The following is a 23,544-nucleotide window of genomic DNA, read 5'->3' as shown; positions in this document are numbered from 1 at the left end:
GGATGTTGGAACGTTTAAAGATGTCCTGGAGGTTCCTAAGCCTCTCCTCATTTTTTTGAATTCTCATTTCTTCATTCCTTTCTGGTGGGATGTTTTGTTCTTCCTTCTGGTCCATTCCATTGATTTGAGTCCCAGTTTCCTTTCCATCACTATTGGTTTCCTGTGCATCTCCCTTCATTTCAATTAGTTTAGCCTTCATATGTTCCTCTAATTTGTGACTATAATCAACCAGTTCTGTGAGCATCCTGATGACCAGTGTTTTGAACTATGCATCTGAGAGGTTCACTATTTTTTGGTCACTTAGAGTTATCGGCTCTGGGGCTTTGAGTTCTTCTTGAGCCATATTTTGGACTGTTTTGTGCCTGTTACGTATGAGGAGCGGAGCCCTAGGTGTTCACCAGGGCGGGGCAACTCAGTGGCTGGGTTGTGACACTGTATGTGGGGGCAGGGTCAAAGGAAATCAATGGCAGTCCCCTCTACCTCCTCCCGCTGCCTCCGGGGCTGCGTGGTGGTCCGTCTCACTCCTCACTCCTTTGTTGGGTTTATCTGCGCGCACGCGCGAATGTGCAGCTGCGCTCAGCCTGCCCCACACCCTCACTGGGTCACCCTCATCACCCTCATCACCCTCACCCTCACCCTCAATGCTACCCCGGCTGCCTGCACGCCTGGGTTGCCTGGGTTGCCTGGGTCACCTGGGTCACCTGGGTCACCTGGGTTGGGGGATCCTTCCTGCCCGACCCTGCTCCGCCGCTGGCTCCGCCGCTGGCTCCGCCCCTCTTACCGGTCCTGGTTGAATGGTTCGTCGTTGTCAGACTTCCGTATAGTTCAGTTTTCTGTTCTTTGGCTGTGTCTTTGTTTACTAAACCTTTGTTGTATTCAAACTTGGTTGTGGGAGAAGGCACAGTGTTTCCACCTATGCCTCCATCTTGGCGGAAGTCCTCCCATCGCACTCTTAAACAAGCCTTCAGGTTGTCCCCAGATGCCCTTCAAGTGAAACCCCAGCACCTGCCCCAGTTGATGAGGCCCCACGCACCCTCACCACTGCCCTGTTCTCCTGAAACCCCACCTGTCCCTCCCTGTGCTCCAGCTCACTGGCCTACCTGGGGACCCTGAGCTGGCCATGCCCTCTCCTTCCTCATGGCCTTGGCACTTCCCATGTCCTCTACCCAGAATGAACTTTTCAAAATATTCCTGAGGTGTGGCCAACTCATGCTCTGACATTAGACCATCTTAAGTGCCGCCCCCTTCTGAGAGGCCTTCCCTCCTCACAGCTCCATGCCTACAACTGCCCACCCCACCTATTCTCTGGGTCGGCCTTGTCTAGAGCACTTCTAGCTGCTTGAAATGATCTACTTCCGAGTTTCATATTTATTGTTTATCTCCCTGCACTGGAATATAAGTTCGCTGTCTAAGCTTACTCACTGCTGGCGTAGCACCTGGGTGGGCACTGTGCACATACTGATTAGCAAATGAGTTATAGCCTCAGCTCTCTGTATAACAGCGTAGGGGGCCCCAGGCTGGGGATTGCTGCCTCACTTTCCACCTCACTTTCCACAACCTGAGGGGCTGTCTGTGCAGTGTGCGTGCTGGAGGGCCTGAGCACGGGCCAGCGGTCCTCACCCTGCTTTCTGGAGGTACGGACGGCAAGGCACAGTAAGGAGACAGGCCTGTTGATAGGTAGGAGGCAGGGAGTGGGCCATGCTCAGCTGCTGCAGCAACATGCGTCTTCCTTTCAGCCCTCCCTCTCTCCCCACAGAAAGTAATAGTTACCACTTTATCTATTTTATAGTGTATAATTCAGTGACATTTAGTACATTCGCAATTTTGTGCAACTACCACCATCATCTAATTCCAGTACATTCTCATCACCCCAGAAGGAGACTCCATGCTCACCAAGCAATCATTTCCTGTGTCCCCTTTCCCCAGCCCCTGGCAATCACTAATCTACTTTCTGTCTCTATGCTTTTGTTTATTCTGGACATTTTACATAAATTGAATCGTACAGTATGTGCCCATTTGTGTCTGGCTTACTTCACTTAGTGTGATGTTTTCAAAGTTCATCCATGTAGTATATGTTGAGACCCCATTCCTTTTGATGACTAATATTCCATTATGTGGATAGACCACATTTCTTTATCTATTCACTTGTGTTAGTCGAGATGTTTCCACCTTTTCATTTTGTGAATAGTGCTGCTATTCACATTCATGTACGTGTTTTTGTCTGATCATTTGTTTTCAGTTATTTTGAGTCTCTATCCAAGGGTGGAATTGCTGAGCCATATGACAACAGTTTACCTTATTGAAATACTGCCAGACTGCACATTTCCCGCCATGCTGCACGTTTGTGCATTTCCACCAGCAATGTGTGAAGGTTCCAGTGTCTCCGCATGCCTCCCAATACTTCCTTATTTTTAAATGCGTATACTATTGCCCTGGCCAGTGTGGCTTGGTTGGAGCATTGTCTCATAAACCGAAAGGTCGTAGGTTTAATTCTCCATCAGGACACATGCTTGTGTGTTTGGTCCCCAATTAGGGCACATATGAGGGACGACCAGTCAGTGTTTTTCTCACACATTGATGTTTCTCTCTCTGTGTCCCTGTCATCCCCTCTTTCTAAAATCGATAAGCATGTTCTCAAGTAAGAATTATATATATAATTATAATAATAATTATAGAATCTTTTCATGTAGATGCTCAATATCGCTAGCTATCAGAGAGATGCAAATTAAAACCACAATGAGGTACCACTTCACACTAGTCAGAATGGCCATCATAAACAAAGCAACAAACAACAAGTGCTGGAGAAGTTGTGGAGAAAAGGGGACCGTAGTTTACTGTTGGTGGGATTGCAGACTGGTACAACTACTTTGGAAAACAGTATGGAATTTTCTAAGGAAACTAAAAATGAACGTGCCTTTTGGCCCAGCAATTCCACTGTTAGGAGTATATCCTAAGAACCCTGAAACACCAAACCAAAAGAACCTATGCACCCCGCTGTTCATAGCAGCACAATTCACGATAGCCAAGAGTTGGAAGCAACCTAGATGCCCATTGGTAAATGACTGGATCAAAAAACGATGGTACATTTACACAATGGAATTCTATGCTGCAGAAAGGAAGAAGGAGCTCCTACCCTTTGCAACATCATGGATGGAACTGGAAAGCATTATGCTGAGCGAAATAAGCCAGGCAGTGAAAGACAAATACCATATGATATCACGGTTAACAGGAATCTAAACAACAAAACAAACAAGCAAGCAAAATATGACCAAAGACACTGAAATACAGAACGAGCTGACAGGGAGCAGAGGGGAGAGTGAAGAGAATCACAGGGGAAAAGGGGAAGGATTCACATGAATAAGTATAAAGGATACATGGACAATAACTAAGGTTGGGGGTGGAAATGGGAGGGAGGTGGGGAGCACTGGGGTGGGGCAGGGCTGGGAATATAAGACAGAAAACTGTACTTGAACAAGAATTAAATAAAAAAGAATCTTTTCATGTGCTTATTGGCTATTCTGTATCTTATTTGGAGTATGTCTTTATCTTGAAGCTTACATTATTTGTATTGTAATTTAATGGGATACTTTTTTCTCTCTGTCTTGACCATAATCCACCTTGTTTATGAAATGGGGCTAATATACTTTTCCGGTAAGAAATTGGTTTTTGGAAATTAAATCATTGCTTAAACCTTTGTTAATATAATTTTGAATTTTCTTTTGTTGCTCCTGTCCCACTTGATGTTAAAATGCAGCATGTAAACTTTAGGCTTATTTTCTAAATTGGTGATTTAATTCAGTTCTAATTTTCTGAACTTTAACATCTTTGAATATAACCCATTGTTAAATCCTATAAATGTTTAGGTTTTAAACATATTTTAAAGTCCTTTTGTTTATTAGCTGACATAGTATCTAGCAGAGTATTGACATTCTGCTGTTTCAGAGTAAGCAGGTGTCTACTGAGAATAGTTTTCGTTACAACCTTTTTTTCCTTTTCAGAAAAAATTGCCTTTAACAACACTGGCTCAGTGTTTGATGGAGGGGTCAGCTATCCTGGGAGATGACACACTTCTTGGGTAAGGTGACACCGTGTATGAGTTTGGCAAATCTGGGTAAGTCCCCACCCATAAAAAGGGAACCAGAACTGCTTGGTGAAGCACTGTGGGCTCTTTTAGCCTGGCCATGACTTTATGGGGGAAGGAAAGATTGCCAGTGAGAAACCCAAATCCCTAGGCCCTGAAGTCATGTTTGGTGTCTGTGTAGTGAGGCAGTTCCCAAGGGGAGAAATTAACATAAAATTGTTTAAAGACAATTGAAATCCCCAGGCCCCAGTAAAAGCAAATATGAATCTTTCTGATATCAGATGTCAGAACTTACAGGATTCCCAGAAGAACAACCCTTGTTGGTTTTGAACTAATAGTAAAAACAAACTAAAAATAAAATTGAAATGAGAGAGAATCATCACATATAATGAATAAGAGAATCAGTATCCTGAGAACTAAAAATAATACAACAGTATGAAAGAAAATGTAAAATAATTGTGTTTAAAATGAAATTTAAAAGTTAGAGATGTTGTTTTCTTTGGCAGCACATAGTGTAACATTGGAATGATAGAGAAGATTGGCACAGCCACTGTGCAAGGATGAATTTGTAAAGCATTCCATATTTTTAAGAAAAACAAATTTGTAGCTATGTATGGTGACAAATGTTAACTAGTCTATTGTGGTGATCACTTTGCAGTATGTCAAACTCTGAATCATTGTGCTGTATACCTGAAAGTAATACAATGCTGTATGTCAGTTGTGCCTCAATATAAAATTTAAGTGAGGACAAAATAATCCTTGACAAAAGAACAAAACAATATAAAAAAGAAAGATTAGGCAGAATCAAGGAAAAAAACAGAAAAAAATTCTTAAAATTCAAATTATGCTTACTATAATTTAAAAGCTTAATTGAGATAAACTGAAAATTGCACTGAAATAGAGAATTGGTGAACTTTAAAACAAATCTGAAAGAGCAGAATGAAGTACAAGAGATGAGGATGCATGCATTGTCAAATGGAGAGGCATGGTTGGTAGACTACGAAACTATGTCTAGTAGTACCTGAAGAAGATAATACAGAGAAGGAAAGTTTATGGTTGAATTTTTCTTTTGTAGCTTTTAGATTTGAAGAAAGACATAGTCTTTAAATTTAAGAAACACAAAAAGCCCTCATTAAGATCAACACAAGGAAATCTACTACTCTTGGATGCACTGTAGTAAAACTGGGAATTATTTACCAAAAAGAAAAAAATGTAAGCAGATAAAAAGCTAATTATGTATAAAAGAGCCACTAGAGCAATAACATACTATTTATTCATTAGCCAAATAAATGCCAGGAAATAATGGAGGAAAATCTTCAAGTGTTGAGCAAAAATATAAGAATACAGGATTCTATGATAAACTAAATTATTATTAAAGAGTAAAGGGATAATAATGATATTTTCAGGCAAAAATTTAGAGAATTTACTACTTGTATAGCCTCACTGAAAAAACTATTTAGGTTTATGTGAAATAGATTATGTCTAGAAGAATGAAATGCAAATAACAAGGTAGCATTTTTAAAAAATAGTGTGGTGTGGAAATGAAAAAAATTCTTTTTTTCTCACTACTCATTTTAGGTTCCTTTTTGTGGCTCTGCAAATCAAATTGGCAAAGGAAAAGTTAACAGAAGAAAAGCATGCAAATTATTTCCATGTGCAGTATGTGTGCATAGGAGAACTCAGTCATTAGTAACTCAGAGGGGTGGCTAGAACTTTGACTTATATAGCTTATTAATAAAAAGCAGTAATTTTTAGAGAAGTGGCAAGACACAGGAAGAGACATCTGGGTTTCTAGTGCAACGAACTATGGGAAGGCAAACACAGGGAAACTAATAGAAAATGAAAAATCATGAATAAAGTCTGTTGGTTTATTTGGTGCCTTCTCTAGGCTGATAAGAGTCTAGAGTTATCTCTAGATTAATTTTGTCCTTCCTGGTAGAAAGGGGAAGAAGCACAGTTTTACAAATTTATGTTCTGGTTTTAGGCAAGTGGAGAAGAGACAGCACAGAGAGCTTATATTATATCTGCTTCTCAGTTGCTTTCAGCTCAAAATAATCCTTATGCCATTGTGGCATGTTCTGGGGTGGCATATTATTCTACCCATCAATGTAAATAAATATAAATAAGCATTAGATTCACAATAGCAATATAATGATAAATTTGGTGGGAGTTTAAAGCAAAGTGATACTAAAATACTAGAAAATAAAAGCATGAAACATTGGAAAGGGAATTAGTGTTTCATGTTCTATATTGTTTGAAAAGTAGATAAAGATTACATTTAAAGTAAATATACATGTGAGAAAAGTAAAAGTAACCTCAAAAAGAATAGATATGGAATGTAAAACTTCAAAACTAGTAAAAGGATAAAAAGGGAAATAAAATAGAAAAAAACCTAGAAGGGGTTAAAAGAGAGAAAGTAAGCAAAAAAAAGCATAATAAATGGAAAACAAAATGAAGGTAATAGTAATTATTGCATGTATTTATAATCATTAGACATGTAAATGGAATGAACTCAGTTGTTTATAATATAGAGAATCTCAGGTGGATAAACATGTAATCATTCTATGCTGTTTCTGAGAGTCACACCTAAATTGTGACACAGAATGGAGAGTAAAGGAATGGAGAATACCCAGGTAAAGATGACAGGCTGAACACACACATCCAAGTTTGTCCCCTTCCAAATCCACTACAACAGAGATTCTTTTCTTAAAAGAAATAAACCCCAAAATGAAGGGGAAACAAAAGAAAAGACAACAGCAAGAAAATTTTGTGAGCGGTTAAACATATGATTGATTGGGAACTGCCTTAGCAAGTTCCCAAACCTGAATCCCAAAAGCCAACATCATTTACTCCTTGAAATGCTTACAGGGCTCAGGATTAGTAGCACCAGGCATCTCTGCAATAGTGGGTCTTTGGGGGCAGGATTGAAGTTGGGAGGAAAGCTTGTCAGTTACCACTTGGATTGCTCAAACCCAGCACCTGCCTCACCCCTGGGAGACTCATCCCCGTATCCTCAATTCCAGCTGAACTCTGGAGCTTTATTCTCTAGTGGGTGGGGAGTGAAATAGCTTCTCTATTCTGGGGACACCAGGTAAGGGGACCAGTTGTTAGAGAAGAGACTTAAGTGAGCTAATACAGCTGGGTGCTCAGACTCTTCAGCTGTCTGCTCAACCCATGCAGCAGCCCCCAGCCTAACATGAATGAGCTAAAGACCCAAAGACATTGAAGGAGGTGGTGCTCCAGTGAATGGCCCAGCTAGATCATCTGCAGATGAACTCACAGCTGATGAGCTTCACTCACATTTTCCAAGCTGCTTAGGCTCCACCCTTAAATATAGACAGGCACCGGAGATCACCAGACGTCTGAAACCTAGATACCAAGACAACTGCGAAAATAATACAAAAGTAAAATCAGGAAGAAATAGATACTACATGGCAAAGGAGAAGATTTCAGGAAAACTATCACTTATGTTTTCAAGTAAGAAGAAAAAATAATGCACTTACTAAATTAAAATAGGATGTTAATAAAAATATTTATAGAAAAAAACATTCCTATAATGAGAGATCAAAAGTAAGCTGATAGAAATGAAAAAAATATGACATTCTCAGTAGATTTGGAAAGTAAAGTGGAGGATTCTGGAAAAGAGAGCAAGAAGATGACCACAGGGCCTCTGAGGGAAGCAGAGAAATAATAGTAGTAGCGATTGTAATAATAATAATAATAATATCTGAAAGTGTTCCAGGCTTGAAGGACATGTATTTCTATATGTAAGGGCCCACTGAGCTAATACAGTAGAAAAAAATTAAACCATGCTAGGGCTTGCCAGTAGTGTATACTAGTGACAAATCAAAGATTCTACAATCTTCTCGAGAAAAAAATTGTCACATAAGAGGATTAAAAATCCAAATGCTTCCAGACTTGCCAAAAGCAGCATTGGAGGCTAGATGATTACTGTGCAATGCCGTCAACCTTCTGCAGATAGGTGATCTGCACAGAACTCGCTACCCTGAGCATTGTGGGGGGACAAGGCAACATTGTGACATGCATGTTTTCAGAAACTGACACCCCACCTGGTTTCTCCGAAGCCAGCCGAAGCCAGATGTGCTCTGTGATGAGGGAGTAACCAGGAAAGGGAGACAGAGACATAGGAAAGAAGACATTCAGCACAGAGCAGAGAGAACATGCCAGGGAATGGTGAGGGAAGACTGCAGGAAGACAGCTGTGCCCAGTGGTAGAAGGCAGACCCAAATCTAGATTGACAACACAGGTGTGGGAGAGAGTAATTCCAGAAGGTGAAATTCATTCACATCAATGTAGTTCAGGGTCCTAAGACAAGTTAGAAAGTGGCAGAGGATTTGGGGTTCCATAGTTGGGCCCATAAAAGATTGAACAAACAAATCAAAACAAGCCAATCATTAACTCCAGAGAGAACAAATAAATGTGTAGGAAAGACCACTAACCATAGTACACTACCCAGCCTTACTCTCAATAGCATATCTTATCAAAATGTATAAATTCTAAACATCTGCTGATAGGAATTAAAGGAGGGAGGGGAAATGTAAAGATAGCTAAATCCTCATTTTCCATGGTTGACAGTTAATAATTAATACTTAAAATTAGGAAAAAATGTAAGAAGTAACATTAGAAATATGGAGGCAAGTACAGAAAAATCAGATTTAAAACACCATTAAAAACTACAAAGATAAATTTGAAGCCTGGTAGTTGACATTTATAGCAGCTATGAAAAAGAATTTGAATCCCCTCTGCATCCACATACGTATATAAGTATGTGAAGAACTCCTACAAATAAATTCAAATAACTAATCCCAATACAAAAATAGCCAAAGAATATGAATAGTCACTTCATGGAAGAGGGATCCTGAGTGGCCCAAAATATAAAAAGATACTCAGTCTCACCAGGAGTCAAGGAATGCAAATCAAAGCCCAGATGAAATCATATTTTGTTCCTCCAGTTTGGCAGAAATGAACATTTCCACCAGTACCCGGGGTAGGCAGGAGGGCAGAGCCGCAGTGGGAACTCCCGTTTGCACCAGTGAGGGTGAAGTCTGTGTTACCAGTTTCGAGTGCAACTTGGCAGTCTCCAGTAAGGTTATGGGCATGCACGTCTTCTCTGCTTTGCACTGAAAAAACTCACACATGTGACAGGAGACTGCACAAGCGCATGTGCTGCAGCCCCGCACATGCCAGCCCCAGACCGTTGCTGTCACGACCTGGGGAAGGCTTGTAAACGGTGATGTACTCATGGAGTTCTAGACAGCAAAACCATCTAAGTCTGTGTGTGTCATGATGGGTATGCCCCAAAGATAATGATGAACTCAAAAAGCAAGTATAGAAGGACAGATTCGGTGTGATACAATTATGTAGACTTTTTAAACTAAGTGATGCAACATTATGTATTGTATGTGAACACACACATTTAGTAAGAAATGGACAGTGTGGCCAGGAGAAGTACATACTGACTTCAGAATAACAACAACCTCTTCTCACCCTTTTATTGATTTATAAAAACTTTTTATGTGAGTTTCAGTTAATGTGGCACCATAAAAAGGGAGGACTGCCCATATGCTGTTCGGGGGAAGTAACCCCTTTGAAATATATTCTGTCACCTAGGAATATGGTATCACTTTCTATTCACGCAGCTCTTTTTTTATTTGATCCTTATGAATACACTTTGGAATGGTTTTCCATTCCAACTTTACATTGGATATTGGATAATTGTCTGTTCATCCTGTTTTTATGGCTTAGGAGAGGTTTGGGGGGTTTTTTTCTTTCTATTTGAGCCTATTGGAAAAAAAATCAAGTTTTTGGTATGTGTTTGAAGGTGTTGGTTTGTCCGAGCACCGAATTTAGCCAATTTCTCCAGGGCCCTCGGGAAACAGAAGCGTCTGGGGATTCCGCGTGTGTGAGTCTGTTCTCCCGACATTGCTGCTAGGTTTCCCTCCATGTCCCCTTTACTCCAGGCACACTGTGGGTACTCAGCATCATTTAAAAAACTGATAACTTCATAAATGAAAATGGATGGAGCGAGTTGGTCTGTGGGGCACCATGGCACTCAAGCAGTTTATTAGCACCATCTCGTAACAGTGTACCTGGCCGGGAGGTGAGGCAGTAGAACGCAGGGGCACCTTGCCCTCCAGGGTATTCAGTGTGGATTTTTCCCCTCTGTTGCAGGAAGATGCTGAAACTCTGTGGAGAGGCAGAGGACAAGCTGGCACAGGAGCTGATCCACTTTGAACTGCAAGTGGAGAGAGATGTGATTGAGCCTCTGTTTTTGCTGGCTGAGGTAAGCAGTGGATGAAACCAGGCCTGAGTGGGCAGGGAAGGGCCGAGCAGTGGGCCCTGCAGTCACTCCGCTCCACTCTGGTCACTATGGCTCTCCCTCCTTCTGCTCTGTGACACTGCTTCTCATCGGGTTATGCACGGTCAGGATTGCCCAACAGGGCAGCCCTTTCAGTGCTTGCTGTCCCCCTCCCACCCACTTTCCTCTCTGTTGGCATTACAGGGGGGAGGGGCACAGCTGGCAGCATTTCCTCCCTCTCCACCAGGGTCACCACTGCCACCACCCCTGCCTGCCACCCATCTCAAGTCTGCAGTGAAACAAACAGCAACCCGTCCTCCCAGGGGACTGGGACCTGTATCCAAGAGACTCTGAAAGGCCTCTTGCCATTGGTTTATATAGGTCCCTTCTCTTGGACTCTAAAGAATACTAACTTAATGTTTATGTGTCAACTTTGCTAGCTCCAAACAAGTAAGAAAGGAAATAGTGGAGGGATTTTATTTGTCCTGAACCCAGGAACTCCTCCCAGTTGTCTTTAATTGGTCATAGAAAACCTAGCTGGTGCTGTCCCACAGAACTTGTAACAATGGAAAGGTTTCACATCTGCACAGTTCCACAGCTGCACTGTTCCACATCTATACAATTCTATACCTGTACAGTTCCACATCTGCACAGTTCCACAGCTGCTCTGTTCCACATCTATACAATTCTATATCTGCACAGTTACACAGCTGCATAGTTCCACAGCTGCACAGTTCCATAGCTGCACTGTTCCACAGCTGTACTGTTTCTCATCTACACAGTTCTATATCTGCACAGTTCCACAGCTGCACTGTTCCACAGCTACATAGCTTCACATCTGCACAGCTCTACATTTACACAGCTTCACATCTTCATAGTTCCACAGCTCCACATCTGCACAGTTCCCCTTCAACATAGTTCCACAGCTGCACAGTGTGGTAGCCACCAGCCTCCTATGGCTTCTGAGCTCTTGGAATATGTGTAATGTGACTGAAGAACCCAATTTTATGTGATTTTTGTTCATTTGAATTTAAGTGGCATAGCCACCACAGCTTGAGGCTACCATGTTGGACAGCGTAGCCTGGACCGTGTCTGGTTTCCTTTCTGGACCACCCCCAGCAACTCTCCCTACCCTGCTGCTGTTTCTGGGGCAGAATGCATGGGTGAATAACCGCCTTAGTGCCTACACGTACTCAAGGAGAAAACCCTAGATATGAGGCTTTTGATATGGACCAGCTCTAGAGTCCCAGATGGCATCCTGTTATGGTCATGCCCAGCCTAGAACATTCGGGAGATACCCTGTGTTCCTCATAAAGGTGGTCTGGCATGCCAGCCAGCCTGAAGTAGGTCCCACAGACAGTTGTGACCTGGGTGCCGAGGTTGCGTGTATGACCAAGATGCCACTGTGACTCCCCAGCTTTGCCTCTGGGCTCTGTGATGATGTGGGGCTACCCCAGACACTTACCCTTCTCCTCCCCATTGGAAGTCCCTGCACTCACCATTACTCACCCCTGCCTGGAGGAGTGAATAGAAAGCACTCAAAGCACACTGGATCTTCCTCACATTTTTCCTTCTATAAAAGCCGCAGCCTGAGATGACTGGTTTAATTATGGTCAATTTTCCTTTTTCAATTCTCACATCCTGCCCCAGTTTTGCTGGGCCTGGAACCAAAAACCCTCCCTTGGAATGTTCAGTTAAGCCATTTTTAGAAATAAAAAGATAAAAAGAGCATCCACATTCAACCCCTATGGAAGAACTTCTCAGAGCTGAGAAAAGCCATGGTAATGTGTATTTATTATTTACTTTGGAAAAAATCTTATTTCTATAAAAACATATCCTAATCGCATTGCCCACAGCATCTCAGGTCTCCAGAGACCTGTTCTTGTCATTCTTCTGCGGTCTGTTTTGAATTAAGTGTGTGTGTCGGATCAGCTTTCTCCCCCACGTGGGCCCTCGCCCCAGTAGAGAGGAGTAGGACTGACGCCCTGGCTTTGGCAGCCAAGGCGGCAGCAGGAGTGAGACTAAGCCTCACGAGCTGGGGGTACAAACCTCCCAGATGGTTCCTGGTGATGTCCAGCGAAGAAAGTGCAGTTTAGGTCAGGAAAAGATTTCAAGAATTTGAATTAAGAATTCAAATAAAGATTGTTGTGTGACTGTCAGTAGTTCTTGAAGAATTTATCTTGAGCTTCAATTTGACTGTGTCTTTCGTCTGTCACTACAGGTGGAAATCCCAAATATTCAAAAACAGAGGAAACATTTAGCAAAGTTGGTGCTGGACATGGATTCTTCACGAACAAGGTAGCATAGGGCATGTTCACTTTCATTTCTGCTTCTAAGGATCAGTGGTCCTGATTGGGATGAGGGTAGGAGCTTGTTTGTGGCTGTGTGTATGTTTTTATTCACCAAGTTTTTCTTAACACCCCTGCGTGTCAGGCACTGGAAGTCAGGGCCGGGGGCAGAGATATGGGTGCCCCACTCTCATGGAGCCTCTGGTCTGGTTCACAAGTGAACACTAGACAAGTGAACATGCACACCAGCCGGTTTCAGGCAGCCATGAGCCATGTAAACACGGCACAGGGTAATACTGGGAGGGGATGTTGGGGAAGGGGCAACAGCATAAGGTGGGGATGAAATGACTCACTGGGAACAGCAAAGGCACAGGCCCTCAGGTATGACTAGAGCGATGCATTCAGGGCACTGAATAAGGGTCAGCGTGGCTGGGGGTAGAAGGAAAGGGGAGGGTAGTGGGGCCAGAGACCACAGTAGTAGGATGGATGCTGTGTTCTGTCTGTAGTGAGGGGAGAGTTTCAGATTCTGGGGACCGGTCTGCCTTTTCCTGAAGCTGGCAGTGCAGATATGTTGATTCTGTAGCCATTCTCTGAACACCTGAGACCACTATGAAAAAAGTGAAGTTCCTCTGGGGTGACTCTCAGCACCTGTCTCCTAGAGTCTGCCAGGAAACTCCTGTCACAGTCAGGGAGCGCCAGAGGCTTTGAGATGGCTTTTACTGTGGCCGGTGTGAGCCAGGGCTGCGCATATGTGCCTCTTCACTTTTTATAATGGTGTGTGTGTGTTTGCCTAGTCCACAATGGAAAGAATGCATGGTCATGAATATTAACATGAAATTAACCATTGGGCTTTACTTTAGGCCTGTTGTGCATCAATTTTAATAATCTCTGCATCTTGTTTTAATTTTCTTGAGAAAAAGAAACAAAAACAATGTATTTTGGTTCAGAGATGTAGGACAGAGTCGAGAACTAGGAGTCAAAAGTGAAGTACCAATATCAAGGTCACTTGTTTTCTAGACCTGTGACATTGACCATGTCACCTAACCTCCCAGACTAGCTTGCACACCTGTAGACAGGTAGTAACATCAGTTGTGGTTTCCCTGAGAAGTTGTCTTGCGTGTCAGATGAGATCATGTTTATCACAGCACTTCCCAAGTGCATTGTAAAAGGAAGCTGCTATGTAACTATGTAACTGCTGTGTAACTGGAATTCTGCCTCTGGACCAATAAGTATTAGGCAGTCCCTCCAAACCAGAAGTAACATAAGTTTGATCTGCAGAAAAACAAAGGTTTCTTTAGTTAACTTGGTGTTTCCCAAACATCAGTCCACCTGAATGGCTTTTGCCACTTGTGCTTACATGTCTTTGAAAAATTGATTTCCTTTTTCAAAATGAATCAAACAAAGACATATTGCAGCACCATCATAAATGGAGCAGCAGTGTCTGTTGCCAGAAGTACCAGATAACCAGGAAGTGAACGGGATAAAAGCAAAACCAGTGCTACTAGACAGTAGAACCTGTTGCCTATGGAAGGCTGTGTTCCAGAAGCTTGTCCCTTTTGTTACAAAGGAAGAGGAGGGGTTGGAAAGTTGCTATAGTGGCTCTGATCCAGATCGGAGGGTCTCTCTTCAGTGGACTTAGGACAATGGAGAGCAGATTGCATGGCAGTATTGTCTTGGTGTTACTTACTGCTGTTTTCTTGTGCCACATAAAATTGCCTACTATAATACCTGTCCTGTGGCCTAATATGGGACAGGGTTTAAGTCCCATATTGGGAGGCATGTAAGATGACTGAAGAAGTGCTAGCTGTCCCGGTATTCGGAGGGTGGTGGACACCATGCTCCTGGGTTAGCTGAGTGATTTCCTTCTGTGGGGACCTGGGTTTTAGCCCTGGGGTCTCATCTTTGCTTTGATGAAGAAGACCCCAATACCTAGCACAGAGCTTCAGGTCAGAAGGCTGGCTTCTGGCTTCAGAGTTCATCATCACCATCGCCATTTGGTCTTCTGGTGAAAAAGAGAGTTTCTCCTGGTGACAGCCACAGGCGGTCCAGGCTTGTGCTGTGTTGCCCATGGTGACAGCAAGTGCATTGTGGAACCTCAGAGAAGTGTTCTTAGGGACTCTAATCCATGATTGAACAACTTTTACGTGTTTTTAGTTCATCCTCTCTTATATATTAAAGTATGGTAAAAGAATCTCTTCTTCCCCTCTCCAAATTTCAATTTGGAGTTATAATTCTTTTTTGTTTCCCACCAAAAACAACCCCCCCAAAACCCACATCCTAGATGATTCTCATGTAAACCTCATTTGTCTCCTTTATCATATTGGTGGTTATTTACAGCCCACTTGTGCAGTTGTGAGTTTGGGAGTGGAGGATTGTTTTGGAGGGAGATGACTGGCAGTTCAGCCCCTTGAAAACTTAGTTACCATCCCTTTGGGTCTCTGCTTTAGTAACTGTGGTGGGGATCCAACCCTAGGCCTCAGTTATGGATTTTTCCATCAGTTCAGGTTGTAGGCTTCAGAATGAGAGGGCGCTCTTAACGAGGGGTCCTCTTTCTTCCCACTTAAGTCCCAGAATAGCCATTGCTAGCCTGAGTTAATGCATCTTGTAGAACCTCACTAAAAGCCACAAGCAGCAGCCAGCTCACCCAGCTTTCTGCCCTTTTGCCCAGCCCCCCAGTTGTAGGCAGCATGGGGCCTGTATCCTGACATACAGCGGTGAGAGTGAGGCCAGTGCAGTGCTCTTGAGTAGCAGGGATCACCAGCCACTCTTCTGGAAAGGCTGGGTTCTCACTGCCCCCACCTCCACCCCACACAACGTCCCCACTTAGCAATTTTGCACGTGGTAGATTCTATTCCTGTGACATCCTCCTTCTGGTTACAAAAGCTTTCTTTAGCTCTGTTCTGTCTTTCATGAACTACACTATCCACACTAAACAGTGTATTCCAGGGAGAGACATACTCTGCCTTTGAAGAAAGGCAGGATCTTTTTGTATATTGTGCATACATCTTGACCAGTAGTCCTGTGACTGGGTCTTTGAAATCTAGCACAGCTCTGGGGATATTGCCAAATCCAACAAATTTATCCAATATTTTATTTAGGGCAAAATCCAGTGTGTACATTTCTCACTATTCAAGTAAACCTGGCTTCTCTGCTTCAAAAGCCAATTACATAAACCTTAATATCCTCAGATAATACTGAAGCTTAGAAGATGAATTAAAGAGTATAGATGAGAAGAGTGGAGGTAAACTCAAGGAAGCTTTATGCAGAGTCAAAAATAGTCAGTTGCATTGAAATGAAATGAATGTGAATGATACACAAACATCTTTTCTGCTGTTGGTTTGGTATGACGGTGGTTAAGGAAGGCGCCCCAGTTCCTCCCAAAGTGGGCCTCACTTTTTCAGGGAGATATATCTCAAGGTGAACCCTCTGGATCTAGGACATTTTATGTTTCTGCTGCACAGCTGCCTCTAGTTGGACTACTGGGGACTGAATTGTGTTTCTTCCCCACCCAAAATTCCTATGTTGAACCCTAACTGCCAACATGACTATATTTGGAGATAGGGCCTTTAAGCAGTCATTAAGGTTAAATGAGGTCCTATAGGAAAAGGTGGCCTTAGAAGAAAAGGAAGAGAGAGGGAAGAGACAGTGCCCTCTGCTTCTCTCTGTGCGCATTCAGAGCAAAGCCCTGTGAAGACAGGGTCACAGGGAAGACCGCTGTGGGCTAGGCAGAGAGCCTTCAACAGAATCCAAACCCTGCTGCGATCTTGATCTTGGACTTGTAGCCTCCAGAACCATGAGTTGTTTATGCCCCCAGCCTGTGGCGTTTTGTTATGGCAGTCCCAGCAGATTAAGCCACCTACCTTCTTTGGAGGTAAGTGAACTAACACAAGTAAATGGAGAGCTTGGGGGAGCATGGTGGGCAGCTCCTGAAGTTAATTCCAGGGATGGGGCCATTCTAAGTACCCTGGGCCTGGTGGCAGGTCCTCTTTGCCATCAGGAAGATCCCCCACCCCTGCTTCTCTCTGCACACAGGCAGCCTTTCCTTAGGCCCATTGTCTGCATGCTCACTGGATGACCCCTGTGCTCAGGTCTCCGCAGCGAGAGCCCTTTCCCCTTTGCTTTAATTGGAAATGTGCAGAGGAGGGGCTTCACTTGCCTGGTTGATGGTGATGAGCCAGTTCCTCAGCCTGACAATTGGCCAAGGAGATGAAAAACGGGCACGGGCCTGGCTGGCCCCCAGACCACAGGCTGGAGCTTTGCAGACTGTAGAGCCTTTGGCTGGTCCCTGAGAGCAGTAGAGGGACAGGGTCTCAAAAGTCAGGGGATGCTGTGACAGGGGGAAGCAGTCTGGACAGATGGGACAGTGAATGTCCCACAAAAGAAATATTCCTGTTTGCCTTCCAAAAATTCTTCTGGACTTCTTGTTACCCTGAACTTATCTTGCATCTACCTTTTTTCCTCTTCTCCTTGTCCTTGACATGTCTTCCCCTTATTTCTGACTGTGTTCTTTCCTCAGACTTCGTCAAAGCTTGTGTTCTGCCTTCCTCTCCCCCAGCTCCTGTAGTGACAGCATCCCTCCCAGAGAATGATGCTATCACAGCAGCTACTTAAGTGGGAACAAGTGACCTTTCTACTCTTCAAATGTTAAAGCTCACACTCTTCTTGGATAAGAATCCTTGTTTCTTCTCTTGCTCCAGAATCCCTGTTTCTTCTCTGAACAGAGCAGGACAGTTTTTGAGTTTATTTGTAGAACAGCTGACTGAAAAGGCCACCAGACCTTGAAGTTCATGATTAACGTCATTTTCCTAGCAGATACTGCCTAGACCAATTTTTTCCGAGCTTCCTCTGATATTTTATTATGCTATGTCCACAAAGAGACCATTTTAGGGCATCTTACAATGTCTTATAATTTTATAATATCAAAATAGATTACTTATATATTACAAATAAAATTCCCTATGAAGGAAGGGGAAAGTCATATAATTTTTAACTACCATGTTATCCAGTAAAGGACAGAATTGGCTGGGAGAGGATAAACAAAAAAAGAAAGATAACTTTGGAAAATGTCTTTACTTTATGTACATGTATTAAATATAATTTAATTTAAAAAAATTCAATCCAAATCTATAAAACCACAAAAATTAGTGTTTACACTCACTTGACTTATTTTTTTACACTCATATATAGATGAGTTGTTTTTTTACTTCAGGTTGCATGAGTCAGATGGCACTGTAGCCTGATCACACAATCTGTCATGGAGGTATATTTATTATCTGAAATTTAAATTATAGCCACGCCATCTCATAGTTTATTAGACAAGAAAAGTCTACTGTCCAAGATGGAGGTGTAGGTAGATACATTCTGCCTCCTCCCACAACAAAAAGAATGAAAACAACAAATTTAAAAACAAAAAATAACCAGAACTGCCAGAAAATTGAACTGTATGGAAGTCCAACCACCAAGGAGTTAAAGAAGAAACATTTACCCTGACTGGTGGGAGGGGCGGAGACAGGCAGCTAGGGCAGAGAGAACTCACAGCAAGTTGGTGGCTGGAGGACCTGGTGGTCCCACATTTTATGTGCAGATAAACTGTGAGGAACAAGTGGGGAGTGAGACAGACTATACAACCCAGGGTTCCAGCATGGGAAAATAAAGCCTCAAAAACCTCTGGCTGTAAAAACCTGTGGGGGTTGTGGCAGCAGGAGAAACTCCCAGCCTCATAGGAAAGTTTGTTGGAGAGATACGCAGAGTCCTAGAACTTGCACAAACCCACCCACCTGGGATTAGCACCAGAAAGGCCCAATTTGCTTGTGCGTAGCAGGGGAACTGACTGAGAGCCAGCAGAAAGCTGAGCAAGTGGCATTGTTCCCCTGGACCCTTCCTCCACATACAGTGCCATAACACAGTGACAGAGGTGTTTGCCCTCTCCTGAAGAATACCTAAGGCTCTGCCCCTTACTACCTGATAGGCACAGTGAGACAAAAAAATACGGCCCAAATGAAAGAACAGATCAAAGCTCCAGAAAAAAATAGAACTGAACGATGAAGAGATAGCCAACCTATCAGATGCAGAGTTCAAAACACTGGTGATCAGGATGCTCACAGAAATGACTGAGTATGGTCACAAAATAGAGACAAGAAGTGAAGGCTATGCAAAGTGAAGTAAAAGAAAATGTACAGGAAACCAACAGTGGCAGGAAGGAAACCAGGTCTCAAATCAACAATTTGGACCAGAAGGAAGAAAGTACTTTTCAACCAGGACAGAATGAAGAAACAAGAATTCAGAAATAAGGAGAGGTTTAGGAACCTCTGGGACAACCTTAAACATTCTAACATCTGAATCATAGGGGTGCCAGAAGGAGAAGAGGAAGAGCAAGAGATGGAAAACTTATTTGAAAACATAATGAAGGAGAATTTCCCCAATCTGGCAAAGGAAAGAGAATTCCAGGAAGTCTAGGAAGCTCAGAGAGTCCCAAAGAAGCTGGACCCAAGGAAACACATACCAAGGCACATCATAATTACATTACCCAAGATTAAAGCTAAGGAGAGAATCTTAAAAGCAGCAAGACAAAAGGAGACAGTTACCTACAAAGAAGTTCCCAGAAGACTATCAACTGATTTCTTCAAAGAAACCTTACAGGCCAGAAGGGGCTGGAAAGAAGTATTCCAAGTCATGAAAGACAAGGACCTACATCCAAGACTGCTCTATCCAGCAAAGCTTTCATTTAGAATGGAAGGGCAGATAAAGTGCTTCCCAGATAAGGTCAAGTTAAAGGACTTCATCATCACCAAGCCATTATTATGTGTAATGTTAAAGGGACTTACTTATCTAAGAAAAAGAAGATAAAAAATACGAATAATAAAATGACAACAAACACAACTATCAACAACTCAACCTAAAAAAAATACAAAAGCAAAAAGAAACTAAGCAAACAACTAGAACGCGAAAAGATTCTCAGAAATGGAGATCAGTGGGGAAAGGGTAGGGGGAGAGTAGGGGAAAAAGTACAGGGAATAAGAAGCATGAATGGTAGGTGCAAAATAGAGTTAGGTTAAGGTAGTATTGGAAATGGGGAAGCCAAAGAACTTATATACATGACCCACGGACACAAACTAAGGTGGGGGAATGTTGGTGGGGGTGCAGGGTGGAGGGGAATAAAGGGGAGAGAAAAATGAGACAACTGTAATAGCATAATCAAAATATAATTTTATAAGTAAAAAAATAAAATAAAATATGCCAAAACACTTTAATACTTTATTTTAAATGGTTAAATGTGGGAGATATTAGAGAAATATAACATTTTTGTAAGGCAAATCATTATAAGAAGGAATTGCCCAGGACTTTTTATTAATCTTTCTCTGTTAGCTTTTACTTTTAAATATCTTTGAGGAAAATATTTCTTTTCTAATTGTCCTTGGATTCTTTTTTGAAACATTTTTAGTTTATTTAGAGAGAAAAAGAGAAACATTGATTTGTTGTTCCATTTATCTGTGCATTCATTGGTTTTCTCTTGTGTGTTCCCTGACCAGGGATCACACCTGCAATCTTGGTGTGTCAGGACAGTGCTCTAACCCCTGAGCTACCTGGCCAGGGCTGCTTTCTCAGGATGTGTGGTGTCTGTCTTTAGGGTTTCAACACAGCTTTAATGTCTCAATGCTTTTCGTACGTAATTTTCACATGAGTACATTTTTTAAGTAACACTTAATTTTGCTACTGTTTGCTAATAGGAAAGATAACCTTAGTTTCCCCTTTTTATATCATAGAGTCTTGCACTTTTTGTCCTGCTTATAATCAAAAAGGAAAAAAAATATGTAGAGAAAATACTGAGTGATCAGATTCTTGACTCTCAAAGTCAGGGTAACGCTGCACTTCTTTCGTCGTCTTTGGATGGAGCCTGAGGAGCTGTGTGGTTCACTCTGTATGCTGTTGAACAGCAGAGGGTTTAAAGGAAATTATTTAATCTGTTGCTGCCTTTCATCTGAAGAGTTTACATGACAGTTTACAGCTTCTCTTGTTAATGAAACATGTGGAAACCCACAACCCAGTCTCTGCCTGAGCCTCATCAGCCCTTTGAGGAGCAGCTGCCTTCTAGACCACACAGCAGACTTACCTGGGTCCCCGTCCCAGGTGTCCCTCCTGAGACTGCAGCCAGGTGTCAGCTGCTCTTGTCATCCTCATTACACTAGCATTTTTATCAAATTTAGACATAGTTACATAACTCATGTCCCTATTACAAGTAGAAAATAAAGGATCAAATGGACTGGTTTTTGAGACAGTGATCCATTTGGCTTATTGTTCTTGCTTGCTGACCTACCTCTATATGCCATTGAGTTTATAGGCTCAATGGAAGAGAACCCACTGCCCTTCCCCACTGTGGCTGCTCCTGTTGGCACATTTGCAGCCTTCCTCCAGGGCATGCTTCTGGTGCATCCCTGACGATGGCACAGTGACAAGAAATACTTGTGCTTTCTGTAAAAGTTTCTGGAGTAGCTTCCTCAGAAGGCCTGCACAAAGGTAAATTCTTAAGAAAATATAAATAAGGTATCTAAATGTTGCTAGGAATTTGTGTGTGTGTCTGCTTACCAGAATTACAGAACAGAGAGAGTTTGTCCACCCAGCGCAAGCAAAGCCAAACATGAAACACTAAGAATTGCAGTGGAGAAAGATGGTGGTTTTATTATGAAGGGCACCACCCAGAAGAACGGGGAGCTAATGCCTCAAAGCAGGAATTCCTCAATAGTGTGCAGGTTACAGATTATACAAGGAAAAATTACAGACACCCTGGATGAGGGGTGAGGGGTCATGCTGGCACCTGACCAACCCCATGCTGGTTGGATCTGAGGGAGGTGATTTCTAGAGCTAGGATTTAAAACTAAATTTAATCAAAGTCATAAGGACCCTTGGTTTTATCTGTAGAGAGTTTTGCCTTCAGACTTGTTTTATTCCTTACCGACATATCCTGTCACCTAGCATATGTTACTGGCTTTAGCGAAGTAGGTGAATGTTTCCAGACTCAAGTGCCCACAGCACAAGCAGGGAGTTTAAGGGAATGACACAGACCAAGCTTCAAAGAACACAGTGGCGATGTCATTTGGCCTTTGTGGTCTGAAGACAGGAGGGAACATGGTGGCAAACTGGGGCTTGTGCCCTGCCTGAAGCAGCAGCTGATGGTCAGTGTGGTGTCCCCTGGGTAGTTTTTGTAACCAGCTGTTTCTCAGCCTTCCCACAGTATGCCCAAGGTTCTACCTGTCTCACACCTCTCCTATTTTTCTCCTGTTTTCCATCAGGTGGCAGCAGACTTCCAAGTCTTCAGGTTTGTCCAGCAGTTTACAGCCTGCCGGTGCCAAAGCCGACGCCCTCAGGGAAGAAATGGAGGAGGCTGCCAACAGAGTGGAGATTTGCAGGGTACCCCTCTTTGCTCCTCTCTCCTGAGACAGACAGGGTGCCCTAAGGGAGTTCTTTTTCTTCACTGGAGTTCTGTTGAAATCCTAAGAGTGAGCCTCTGCTTGACTAATGGACCCCAAGCTTGCTTGCTGGTGTCCCCTAAGAGCCAGGGACAAATGCAGAACGTTGGGGCTTTGACGGGGCAGTGGCGGGTGATCACAGTATTCCTGGTTGTAGGCAAAGAGGAAATGACCTTGTGGTCTGCTTGAAGGTTTTGTAAGTTGTGAGCCGCAGCTAATAGTTTCTAGGCCACACAGAACAGTTGAAAACAGTTTAGACAATAAATAAGTCTTAACTCAGTGGTGATACTAAGCTTTCTTGTGTGCCTTTTAATATTTCCAAGCCACTTTATATTAATCTTTTGCCTGCTGGAAGAGACCCTTACCTACGAAGCTGACATGCTCGCCAAGGAAACAGTTACAGAGGAGAAACCTCCTACCAGCTGAGCGGAGCACCTCCACCTAACAAACATGCCTCCGCATGCAGGGCTGACAGAGCCCCCTCATTACATGCGACCCAGGGTGTCCCATCCACTTGCCCCAAAAACATTTATCAGGCTGAGTCAGCAGTGCCATTCATCAATACCATTAGCAACACCTTTCTGTGTACATGCACACCTGCACATATTACCGACCTTCAGTGTGGGTTTAAGTCCCTGCAACAGCAGTCTCATGCTTCTGAAATTACACTGGGTTCCTGTTGTCTTCATCAGAGTTGTAAAGGAGTGTGGCCACTTTGCATGCAGATATCTCTGGTCTGTGTGGCCCCATCTGGCCTTATTAGCTTGTCTATCAGCTTATCCCTTATGATCACCCATGCAGGTGACTTTGACCCTGCATTCAGGTGACATTCAGACTCAGGTGGAATTTTTCTCTGGAATTAGAAATTTTGAAAAATATTTAAAGAATTTCTTACCTCAACCTGCAGTACTGTGCAACTTACTAAAGTGAGATCAGTACTTCAGATCCAAGACCCATTGAGAGTCAAGCTGACTTGTCATTTGAATGCCTGCGCGAATGCAGCTAGTGAGCTGGTGCTGTGAATGCATACGGCCCTTCTCTTGTGCTTCCACTTTGCCTCTGTGCTGTCTACCCATTTGCCATAGAGCCACCTTCTTCAGTTAAGAATCTTGTTTCTTACAGAATCACTTCTTCAGCAGACATAGGAGGGTGGTGTTAATAGGGGATGTTAATGTGCGTATCCAAATACATCAGAATAAAAGTTTAACAGCTTCATTTGATCTTGTGTAGCTTCTTACATATGCTCTTTTTACCAAAAACTATATTAAATTCCCCTTCAAATATTATAAAAGTAATAAATGTTCACCATATTCAGTGAAAAAATATGAAAACATATCCAGAAAACACCAATAATTTTCCCACTTCCTGCCCAACAACCAACCCTCTGTTTGT

At 42.9% G+C, this 23,544-nt stretch overlaps 1 protein-coding gene and 1 pseudogene across 3 annotated transcripts in view; both read left to right on the top strand.

Moving 5' to 3' along the window:
• The window catches only part of ARHGAP44 (Rho GTPase activating protein 44), a 173,552-nt gene that overhangs the window by 102,703 nt on the left and 47,305 nt on the right, over window positions 1-23,544 (top strand). For all 3 annotated transcript variants that reach the window (XM_037028337.1, XM_037028336.1, XM_037028339.1), the window contains exons 4-7: window positions 3,999-4,075; window positions 10,274-10,385; window positions 12,622-12,698; window positions 21,976-22,093. In XM_037028337.1, coding sequence (XP_036884232.1) covers window positions 3,999-4,075; window positions 10,274-10,385; window positions 12,622-12,698; window positions 21,976-22,093 — 384 coding nt within the window. The remainder of the gene's footprint in view (window positions 1-3,998; window positions 4,076-10,273; window positions 10,386-12,621; window positions 12,699-21,975; window positions 22,094-23,544) is intronic.
• On the top strand, window positions 4,574-4,669 carry LOC118974760 (uncharacterized; annotated as a pseudogene).

Source organism: Sturnira hondurensis, unplaced genomic scaffold (assembly GCF_014824575.4).
Source record: "Sturnira hondurensis isolate 20B ecotype Veracruz unplaced genomic scaffold, ASM1482457v3 Scaffold0019835, whole genome shotgun sequence".
Classification (NCBI taxonomy): Eukaryota; Metazoa; Chordata; class Mammalia; order Chiroptera; family Phyllostomidae; genus Sturnira; species Sturnira hondurensis.
Note: the sequence above shows the minus strand (reverse complement) of the source record. Positions and strands in the feature narration are given on the sequence as shown.